Genomic DNA, 11774 nt, shown 5'->3' on the forward strand with positions numbered 1-11774 from the left:
CTCCCCATAGCCCTGTATCAATCCCCAAACTAAACCCACTGCCCCGCTCACTCCCCATAGCCCTGTATCAATCCCCCAACTAATCCCACTGCCCCGCTCACTCCCCATAGCCCTGTATCAATCCCCCAACTAATCCCACTGCCCCGCTCACTCCCCATAGCCCTGTATCAATCCCCCAACTAATCCCACTGCCCCGCTCACTCCCCATAGCCCTGTATCAATCCCCCAACTAATCCCACTGCCCCGTTCACTCCCCATAGCCCTGTATCAATCCCCAAACTAATCCCACTGCCCCGCTCACTCCCCATAGCCCTGTATCAAACCCGAAACTAATCCCACTCTCTCCCCATAGCCCTGTATCAATCCCCCAACTAATCCCACTGCCCCGCTCTCTCCCCATAGCCCTGTATCAATCCCAAACTAATACCATCGCCCTGCTCTCTCCCCATAGCCCTGTATCAATCCCCAAACTAATCCCACTGCCCCGCCCTCTCCCCAAAGCCCTGTATCAATCCCCAAACTAATCCCACTGCCCCGCTCTCTCCCCATAGCCCTGTATCAAACCCCAAACTAATCCCACTCTCTCCCCATAGCCCTGTATCAATCCCCCAACTAATCCCACTGCCCCGCTCACTCCCCATAGCCCTGTGTCAAACCCCAAACTAATCCCACTGCTCCGCTCTCTCCCCATAGCCCTGTGTCAAACCCCCAACTAATCCCACTCTCTCCCCATAGCCCTGTATCAATCCCCCAACTAATCCCACTCTCTCCCCATAGCCCTGTGTCAAACCCCAAACTAATCCCACTGCCCCGCTCTCTCCCCAAAGCCCTGTATCAATCCCAAACTAATCCCACTGCCCCGCTCTCTCCCCATAGCCCTGTATCAATCCCCCAACTAATCCCACTGCCCCGCTCACTCCCCATAGCCCTGTATCAATCCCCCAACTAATCCGACTGCCCCGCTCTCTCCCCATAGCCCTGTATCAATCCCCCAACTAATCCCACTGCCCCGCTCTCACCCCATAGCCCTGTATCAATCCCCCAACTAATCCCACTGCCCCGCTCACTCCCCATAGCCCTGTATCAATCCCCCAACTAATCCCACTGCCCCGCTCACTCCCCATAGCCCTGTATCAATCCCAAACTAATCCCACTGCCCTGCTCTCTCCTCATAGTCCTGCATCAAACCCGAAACTAATCCCACTCTCTCCCCATAGCCCTGTATCAATCCCCCAAACTAATCCCACTGCCCCGCTCACTCCCCATAGCCCTGTATCAATCCCCCAAACTAATCCCACTGCCCCGCTCACTCCCCATAGCCGTGTATCAATCCCCAACTAATCCCACTGCCCCGCTCACTCCCCATAGCCCTGTATCAATCCCCCAAACTAACCCCACTACCCCGCTCACTCCCCATAGCCCTGTATCAAACCCGAAACTAATCCCACTCTCTCCCCATAGCCCTGTATCAATCCCCCAACTAATCCCACTGCCCCACCCTCTCCCCATAGCCCTGTATCAATCCCCAACTAATCCCACTGCCCTGCTCACTCCCCATAGCCCTGTATCAATCCCCAAACTAATCCCACTGCCCCACCCTCTCCCCATAGCCCTGTATCAATCCCCAACTAATCCCACTGCCCCGCTCTCTCCCCATAGCCCTGTATCAATCCCCAACTAATCCCACTGCCCTGCTCACTCCCCATAGCCCTGTATCAATCCCCCAACTAATCCCACTGCCCCGCTCACTCCCCATAGCCCTGTATCAATCCCCCAACTAATCCCACTGCCCTGCTCTCTCCCCATAGGCCTGTATCAATCCCCAAACTAATCCCACTGCCCCGCTCTCTCCCCATAGCCCTGTATCAATCCCCAAACTAATCCCACTGCCCCGCTCTCTCCCCATAGCCCTGTATCAAACCCCAAACTAATCCCACTCTCTCCCCATAGCCCTGTATCAATCCCCAAACTAATCCCACTGCCCCGCTCTCTCCCCATAGCCCTGTATCAATCCCCCAACTAATCCCACTGCCCCGCTCTCTCCCCATAGCCCTGTATCAATCCCCAAACTAATCCCACTACCCCGCTCACTCCCCATAGCCCTGTATCAAACCCGAAACTAATCCCACTCTCTCCCCATAGCCCTGTATCAATCCCCCAACTAATCTCACTGCCCTGCTCTCTCCCCATAGCCCTGTATCAATCCCCAAACTAATCCCACTGCCCCGCCCTCTCCCCATAGCCCTGTATCAATCCCCAAACTAATCCCACTGCCCCGCCCTCTCCCCATAGCCCTGTATCAAACCCCAAACTAATCCCACTCTCTCCCCATAGCCCTGTATCAATCCCCCAACTAATCCCACTGCCCCGCTCACTCCCCATAGCCCTGTGTCAAACCCCAAACTAATCCCACTGCTCCGCTCTCTCCCCATAGCCCTGTGTCAAACCCCAAACTAATCCCACTGCCCCACTCTCTCCCCATAGCCCTGTATCAATCCCCTAACTAATCCCACTGCCCCACCCTCTCCCCATAGCCCTGTATCAATCCCCCAACTAATCCCACTCTCTCCCCAAAGCCCTGTATCAATCCCAAACTAATCCCACTGCCCCGCTCTCTCCCCATAGCCCTGTATCAATCCCCAAACTAATCCCACTGCCCCACTCTCTCCCCATAGCCCTGTATCAATCCCCAAACTAATCCCACTGCCCCACTCTCTCCCCAAAGCCCTGTATCAATCCCAAACTAATCCCACTGCCCCGCTCTCTCCCCATAGCCCTGTATCAATCCCCCAACTAATCCCACTGCCCCGCTCTCACCCCATAGCCCTGTATCAATCCCCCAACTAATCCCACTGCCCCGCTCACTCCCCATAGCCCTGTATCAATCCCCCAACTTATCCGACTGCCCCGCTCTCTCCCCATAGCCCTGTATCAATCCCCCAACTAATCCCACTGCCCCGCTCTCACCCCATAGCCCTGTATCAATCCCCCAACTAATCCCACTGCCCCGCTCTCTCCCCATAGCCCTGTATCAATCCCCCAACTAATCCCACTGCCCCGCTCTCTCCCCATAGCCCTGTATCAATCCCCCAACTAATCCCACTGCCCCGCTCTCTCCCCATAGCCCTGTATCAATCCCCCAACTAATCCCACTCTCTCCCCATAGCCCTGTATCAATCCCCAAACTAATCCCACTCTCTCCCCATAGCCCTGTATCAATCCCCCAACTAATCCCACTGCCCCGCGCCCTCCCCATAGCCCTGTATCAATCCCCCAACTAATCCCACTCTCTCCCCATAGCCCTGTATCAATCCCCAAACTAATCCCACTGCCCCACTCCGTCCCCATAGCCCTATATCAATCCCAAACTAATCCCACTGCCCCGTTATCCCCATAACCCTGTATCAACCCCCAAACTACTCCCACTGCCCCGCTCTCTCCCCATAGCCCTGTATCAATCCCCAAACTAATCCCACTGCTCCGCTCTCTCCACATAGCCCTGTATCAATCCCCAAACTAATCCCACTGCTCCGCTCTCTCCCCATAGCCCTGTATCAATCCCCAAACTAATCCCACTGCCCCGCTCTCTCCCCGTAGCCCTGTATCAATCCCCCAACTAATCCCACTGCCCCGCTCTCTCCACATAGCCCTGTATCAATCCCCAAACTAATCCCACTGCCCCGCTCTCCCCATAGCCCTGTATCAATCCCCAAACTAATCCCACTGCTCCGCTCTCTCCGCATAGCCCTGTATCAATTCCCAAACTAATCCCACTGCTCCGCTCTCTCCCCATAGCCCTGTATCAATCCCCAAACTAATCCCACTGCCCCGCTCTCTCCCCGTAGCCCTGTATCAATCCCCAAACTAATCCCACTGCTCCGCTCTCTCCACATAGCCCTGTATCAATCCCCAAACTAATCCCACTGCCCCGCTCTCTCCTCATAGCCCTGTATCAATCCCCAAACTAATCCCACTGCTCCGCTCTCTCCCCATAGCCCTGTATCAATCCCCAAACTAATCCCACTGCCCCGCTCTCTCCCCATAGCCCTGTATCAATCCCCAAACTAATCCCACTGCCCCGCTCTCTCCCCATAGCCCTGTATCAATCCCCCAACTAATCCCACTGCCCCGCTCTCTCCCCATAGCCCTGTATCAATCCCCAAACTAATCCCACTGCCCTGCTCTCTCCCCATAGCCCTGTATCAAACCCCAAACTAATCCCACTCTCTCCCCATAGCCCTGTATCAAACCCCAAACTAATCCCACTCTCTCCCCATAGCCCTGTATCAATCCCCCAACTAATCCCACTGCCCCGCTCTCTCCCCATAGCCCTGTATCAATCCCAAACTAATCCCACTGCTCCGCTCTCTCCCCATAGCCCTGTATCAATCCCCAAACTAATCCCACTGCCCCGCTCTCTCCCCATAGCCCTGTATCAATCCCCAAACTAATCCCACTGCTCCGCTCTCTCCCCATAGCCCTGTATCAATCCCCAAACTAATCCCACTGCCCCGCTCTCTCCCCATAGACCTGTATCAATCCCCCAACTAATCCCACTCTCTCCCCATAGCCCTGTATCAATCCCCCAACTAATCCCACTCTCTCCCCATAGCCCTGTATCAAACCCCAAACTAATCCCACTCTCTCCCCATAGCCCTGTATCAAACCCCAAACTAATCCCACTCTCTCCCCATAGCCCTGTATCAATCCCCCAACTAATCCCACTGCCCCGCTCTCTCCCCATAGCCCTGTATCAATCCCCCAACTAATCCCACTCTCTCCCCATAGCCCTGTATCAATCCCCCAACTAATCCCACTGCCCCGCTCTCTCCCCATAGCCCTGTATCAATCCCCAAACTAATCCCACTGCCCTGCTCTCTCCCCATAGCCCTGTATCAAACCCCAAACTAATCCCACTCTCTCCCCATAGCCCTGTATCAAACCCCAAACTAATCCCACTCTCTCCCCATAGCCCTGTATCAATCCCCCAACTAATCCCACTGCCCCGCTCTCTCCCCATAGCCCTGTATCAATCCCAAACTAATCCCACTGCCCCGCTCTCTCCCCATAGCCCTGTATCAATCCCCAAACTAATCCCACTGCTCCGCTCTCTCCCCATAGCCCTGTATCAATCCCCAAACTAATCCCACTGCCCCGCTCTCTCCCCATAGCCCTGTATCAATCCCCAAACTAATCCCACTGCTCCGCCTCTCCCCATAGCCCTGTATCAATCCCCAAACTAATCCCACTGCCCCGCTCTCTCCCCATAGACCTGTATCAATCCCCCAACTAATCCCACTCTCTCCCCATAGCCCTGTATCAATCCCCCAACTAATCCCACTCTCTCCCCATAGCCCTGTATCAAACCCCAAACTAATCCCACTCTCTCCCCATAGCCCTGTATCAAACCCCAAACTAATCCCACTCTCTCCCCATAGCCCTGTATCAATCCCCCAACTAATCCCACTGCCCCGCTCTCTCCCCATAGCCCTGTATCAATCCCCCAACTAATCCCACTCTCTCCCCATAGCCCTGTATCAATCCCCAAACTAATCCCACTGCCCCACTCTCTCCCCATAGCCCTGTATCAATCCCAAACTAATCCCACTGCCCCGCTCGCTCCCCATAGCCCTGTATCAATCCCCCAACTAATCCCACTGCCCCGCTCTCTCCCCATAGCCCTGTATCAATCCCCCAACTAATCCCACTGCCCCGCTCTCTCCCCATAGCCCTGTATCAATCCCCAAACTAATCCCACTGCCTCGCTCTCTCCCCATAGCCCTGTATCAATCCCCAAACTAATCCCACTGCCCCGCTCTCTCCCCATAGCCCTGTATCAATCCCCAAACTAATCCCACTGCCCCGCTCTCCCCCCATAGCCCTGTATCAATCCCAAACTAATCCCACTGCCCCGCTCTCTCCCCATAGCCCTGTATCAAACCCCCAACTAATCCCACTGCCCTGCTCTCTCCCCATAGCCCTGTATCAATCCCAAACTAATCCCACTGCCCCGCTCTCTCCCCATAGCCCTGTATCAATCCCCAAACTAATCCCACTGCCCCGCTCTCTCCCCATAGCCCTGTATCAATCCCCAACTAATCCCACTGCCCTGCTCCCTCCCCATAGCCCTGTATCAATCCCCCAACTAATCCCACTGCCCCGCTCTCTCCCCATAGACCTGTAACAATCCCCCAACTAATCCCACTCTCTCCCCATAGCCCTGTATCAATCCCCCAACTAATCCCACTGCCCCACTCTCTCCCCATAGCCCTGTATCAATCCCCCAACTAATCCCACTCTCTCCCCATAGCCCTGTATCAATCCCCCAACTAATCCCACTGCCCCGCTCTCTCCCCATAGCCCTGTATCAATCCCCAAACTAATCCCACTGCCCCGCTCTCTCCCCACAGCCCTGTATCAATCCCCAAACTAATCCCACTGCCCCGCTCACTCCCCATAGACCTGTATCAATCCCCAAACTAATCCCACTGCCCCGCTCTCTCCCCATAGCCCTGTATCAATCCCCAAACTAATCCCACTGCCCCGCTCTCTCCCCATAGACCTGTATCAATCCCCAAACTAATCCCACTGCCTCGCTCTCTCCCCATAGCCCTGTATCAATCCCCAAACTAATCCCACTGCTCCGCTCTCTCCCCATAGCCCTGTATCAATCCCCAACTAATCCCACTGCCCCGCTCTCTCCCCATAGCCCTGTATCAATCCCCCAACTAATCCCACTGCCCCGCTCTCTCCCCACAGCCCTGTATCAATCCCCCAACTAATCCCACTGCCCCGCTCTCTCCCCATAGCCCTGTATCAATCCCCCAACTAATCCCACTGCCCCGCTCTCTCCCCACAGCCCTGTATCAATCCCCCAACTAATCCCACTGCCCCGCTCTCTCCCCATAGCCCTGTATCAATCCCCAAACTAATCCCACTGCCCCGCTCTCTCCCCATAGCCCTGGATCAATCCAAAATTATCCCATACAGTCCAATTTCACCGTCGTCTCCCTTCATCATAAAACGCAATAGCAGAAGGAGGCCATTCGGCCCATCGAGTCTGCTCCGCCATTCAATGTGATGTGCTGATCCTCAACTCCACTTTCCCGCCCTGTCCCCACAATCCTGGAATCCGTCACTGGTTAACAATCCGTGTCTCTCTGCCTTGAACGGCCCAGCCTCTGCGGTAAAGGATTCCACAGATTCACTTCCCTCGGTCTTAAACGGGCCAGCGCCCTTCGCTCTCGGATCATGCCCTCTGACCCTGGACTCTCCCACAAGGGGAAGCAGATCTCAGCCGCGATCGGTCTCTCTGCCTCGCTCTTGTCGCCAACGAGTTTGCGGCCTTGCGCGCCCCCGGGCCAGGGACTCACCTTGTCCCACTTGCCAGCGATTTCCGGGGCGGACAGGTTGGTGTAGGGGTTGATTCCGGACAGCTTAATCCCGTAGGTCTGGGCGATTTTCGTGATCTCGTTCTGGATCCCGAGAATGGCCATTCGCTCCTTATCCGCCTCTGGCAGCGTCGCTTTGAACTGCTCGTGCGCAGTGATCAAACTCTGTGTTGGGGGGGGGGGAAGCGGAGGATTATACGGGTGCGACAACTGGAGGACTTGAGGGATATTGGAGTCCCGGGGCGGGATTCTCCGATCCCGAGGCCAAGGGTTGACGCCGTCAGAAATGTCGTCGCGTTTCCCCACGGCGTCGACACGGCCCCAGGAGCAGCGATTCCGACCCCGACAGGGGTCAGCACGGCGCTGGGGCGACCCAGGCCGCTCCGGCTGCCGATCCCGGCGGGAGCCGGGCGCGGCGGGGATCCGCGCATGCGCAGCGGCTCCATCCTCCGCGCCGGCCCCCGACGCAACGGGGCGCAGGGCTACAGGGGCCGGCGCGGAAGAAAGGAGGCGCCCCCCCCCCCAAGCCCGAGAGGCCGGCCCGCCGATCGGTGGGCCCCCGATCGCGGGCCAGGCCACATCGGAGCAACCCCCCTCCCCCACCCCCCACCCAAACCGGGGTCAGACCCCCCCCCCCTCCCCCCCACCCCTCACAGGCCCCCCGATCCTTCCACGCTGAGTTCCCGCCGGCGGGACTCGGGGGATTTTACGACGGGCCCGCTCAGCCCATCCCGGGACGAGAATCGGTGGGGGGGGGGGGGGGGGGGGGGTTTCCCGGCGCCACGCCGGCGCCAATGGCGATGATTCTCCGCAGACGCGCCAGCGGCGGGGCGCGATTCACGCCAGTCGCGGGGATTCTCCGGCCCGGCCCCCCGGTATCGGTAAAATTTCAGGGTTAAGAGTGTGCTCGACTGCAGTGGTCACGTGTTTTTTTTTAAACTTCGGTTTTGCAGGACCGGGGTGCTCCCCAGCAGCCAGAAGGTGAAATTGCCAAAGGAATGTGATTTTCAGTCTGGGCTAATGGACTGTGGTTTGACTGGAAGAGTCCCCAGGGAATTAATTATCAGGTATTATATGTTGGTCAGGAAAATGGGTGATTGGCCTACGGGACTTGATGTGATCTAGGTCAGTCTCACATTGCTGTGTGTGGGATCTTGCTGTGTGTAAATTGGCTGCTGCGTTTCCCACGTCGCAACAGTGACCTCACTTCAAAAATAACTCCCTCATTGTGAGTGAGGCACTTCGGGACCTCCCGAGGGGGGGAGAGGAGCCGGAGAGATGGGGGAGAGAGGAGCGGAGAGATGGGGGGGGGGGGGGAAAGAGGGTCCGGAGAGATGGGGGGAGAGGAGCCGGAGAGATGGGGGGAGAGGAGCCGGAGAGATGGGGGAGAGGAGCCGGGAGATGGGGGGAGAGGAGCCGGAGAGATGGGGGGAGAGAGGAGCCGGAGAGATGGGGGGAGAGGAGCCGGAGAGATGGGGGGGGGGGGGAGGAGAGGGAGAGATGGGGGGGAGAGGAGCCGGAGAGATGGGGGGAGAGGAGCCGGAGAGATGGGGGGAGAGGAGCCGGAGAGATGGGGGGAGAGGAGCCGGAGAGATGGGGGGAGAGGAGCCGGAGAGATGGGGGGAGAGGAGCCGGAGAGATGGGGGGAGAGGAGCCGGAGAGATGGGGGGAGAGGAGCCGGAGAGATGGGGGGAGAGGAGCCGGAGAGATGGGGGGAGAGGAGCCGGAGAGATGGGGGGAGAGGAGCCGGAGAGATGGGGGGAGAGGAGATGGGGAGAGGAGCCGGAGAGATGGGGGGAGAGGAGCCGGAGAGATGGGGGGAGAGGAGCCGGAGAGATGGGGGGAGAGGAGCCGGAGAGATGGGGGGGGGGGGGGGAGAGGGAGAGATGGGGGGGGAAGAGGAGCCGGAGAGATGGGGGGAGAGGAGCCGGAGAGATGGGGGGAGAGGAGCCGGAGAGATGGGGGGGAGAGGAGCCGGAGAGATGGGGGGGGCGGAGCCGGAGAGATGGGGGGGGTGGAGCCGGAGAGATGGGGGGGGAGAGGAGCCGGAGAGATGGGGGGGAGAGGAGCCGGAGAGATGGGGGGGAGAGGAGCCGGAGAGATGGGGGGAGAGGAGCCGGAGAGATGGGGGGGGGAGGAGCCGGAGAGATGGGGGGGTGGAGAGCCGGAGAGATGGGGGAGAGGAGCCGGAGAGATGGGGGGGAGAGGAGCGGAGAGATGGGGGGGGGAGGAGCCGGAGAGATGGGGGGGGAGGAGCCGGAGAGATGGGGGGGGGGGGGGAGCCGGAGAGATGGAGCGATCCTCCCGGTTGGCCTACCTGGATTTCCTCGATACTGTGTACGATGAACATGTCCTGAAGATCCTCCATGGCCCCATCCATCCAGTTGTTGAAGGGAGCGGCACGCTTGGCAAACTCTAGGTAGAGCTGGTCAATGGTCTCCAGGAGTTTCTCGTTCCGCTAAGAGATAGGGAGGGATGTGTGAGGGAGGGAGAGTGAGAGAGTGAGTGAGACAGAGAGAGAGAGACACACAGAGTGAAACCGCTTCCAGGTAAGACCTGATAGAAGTGAGTAGGCCCGATTTTCGAGCTGGAAGCCTGAGGCCTACCTCCAGGGCATCCCTCCTCTTCTGGGTCAGAGTGCCCAGGCAATCCCACTGGTCGCAGATCGCCTGGCAACGGCTGTTTACACTGGCCGCATCGTGGTAATCCAGCTCGCTGGAACACACAAGACACGCACAGGGTGAGAGGCCAACACAAGGCACAGCAAGATCCCCGCCGCGGGAAGGGGTTAAATTGCCAGGGCGGCGCACGCACACCAGCCTCACATTCCCGAGCATCGGGGAAGACAAGGGGGTTGATCTAATCGAGGGATGAAAGGGTGCGATAGGTTCGATAGAGAGAAACTATTCCCCCTGGGGGGGCGGTGGGAGAGAGGGAGAGACTGGGAGGGGAGAGAGACAGAGGGAGAGAGAGAGACAGACGGGGAGGGAGTGATAGAGACAGAGGCAGAGAGAGAGAGATAGGGAGAGAGAGAGAGAGAGATAGGGGGAGAAAGAGAGAGAGACGGGGAGAGAGAGGGAGAGTGACGTGGAGTCAGAAAGAGAGAGAGAGAGAGAGATGGGGAGTTGGAGATAATGGGATAGAAAGAGTAAAGATAGAGAGAAAGAGAGTGACTCAGCAAGGGAGGGACAGTGGGAGGGAGGGATAGAGAGAGCGAGGGAGTGACCCGGGGAGGGAGGGACAGGGAGGGATAGAGAGAGCGAGGGAGTGACCCGGAGGGAGGGAGGTTGGGGTGAGCGACAGAGAGAGCGAGGGAGTGACCCGGAGGGAGGGAGGTTGGGGTGAGGGCCAGAGAGAGCGAGGGAGTGAGCCGGGGAGGGAGTGGCCCCGGAGGGAGGGCAGAGAGAGGGACAGAGAGAGAGAGGAGTGTGGCCCGGGGAGGGAGGAGGGAGAGAGGGACAGAGAGAGCGAGGGAGTGAGCGGAGGGAGGGAGGTTGGGGTGAGGGACAGAGAGAGCGAGGGAGTGAGCCGGGGAGGGAGTGGCCCCGGAGGGAGGGCGGAGAGAGGGACAGAGAGAGAAAGGGAGTGTGGCCCGGGGAGGGAGGAGGGAGAGAGGGACAGAGAGAGCGAGGGAGTGAGCCGGAGGGAGGGAGGTTGGGGTGAGGGACAGAGAGAGCGAGGGAGTGAGCCGGGAAGGGAGTGGCCCCGGAGGGAGGGCGGAGAGAGGGACAGAGAGAGAAAGGGAGTGTGGCCCGGGGTGGGAGGAGGGAGAGAGGGACAGAGAGAGCGAGGGAATGAGCCGGAGGGAGGGAGGTTGGGGTGAGGGACAGAGAGAGCGAGGGAGTGAGCCGGGGAGGGAGTGAGCCGGGGAGGGAGTGGCCCCGGAGGGAGGGCAGAGAGAGCGAGGGAGTGTGGCCCGGGGAGGGAGTGGCCCCAGAGGGAGGGCGGAGAGAGGGACAGAGAGAGCGAGGGAGTGTGGGCCCGGGGAGGGAGTGGCCCCAGAGGGAGGGCGGAGAGAGGGACAGAGAGAGCGAGGAGTGTGGCCCGGTGAGGGAGGAGGGAGAGAGGGACAGAGAGAGCGAGGGAGTGAGCCGGGGAGGGAGTGGCCCCGGAGGGAGGGCAAAGAGAGCGAGGGAGTGTGGCCCGGGGAGGGAGGAGGGAGAGAGGGACAGAGAGAGCGAGGGAGTGTGGCCCGGGGAGGGAGTGGCCCCGGAGGGAGGGCAGAGAGAGCGAGGGAGTGTGGCCCGGTGAGGGAGGAGGGAGAGAGGGACAGAGAGAGCGAGGGAGTGAGCCGGGGAGGGAGTGGCCCCGGAGGGAGGGCAGAGAGAGGGACAGAGAGAGCGAGGGAGTGGCGCCGGAGGGAGGGCGGAGAGAGGGACAGAG

General features: G+C 59.1%; 1 protein-coding gene across 1 annotated transcript in view; it reads right to left on the minus strand.

Annotated features, from left to right (window-relative positions):
• LOC140400191 (alpha-actinin-2-like) overlaps positions 1-11774 on the minus strand; it is a 38965-nt gene that overhangs the window by 14175 nt on the left and 13016 nt on the right. The window contains 3 exon segments of the mRNA XM_072489659.1: positions 7374-7556; positions 9709-9849; positions 9998-10106. Coding sequence (XP_072345760.1) covers positions 7374-7556; positions 9709-9849; positions 9998-10106 — 433 coding nt within the window.

This window comes from Scyliorhinus torazame, chromosome 24 (genome assembly GCF_047496885.1).
Source record: "Scyliorhinus torazame isolate Kashiwa2021f chromosome 24, sScyTor2.1, whole genome shotgun sequence".
Classification (NCBI taxonomy): domain Eukaryota; kingdom Metazoa; phylum Chordata; class Chondrichthyes; order Carcharhiniformes; family Scyliorhinidae; genus Scyliorhinus; species Scyliorhinus torazame.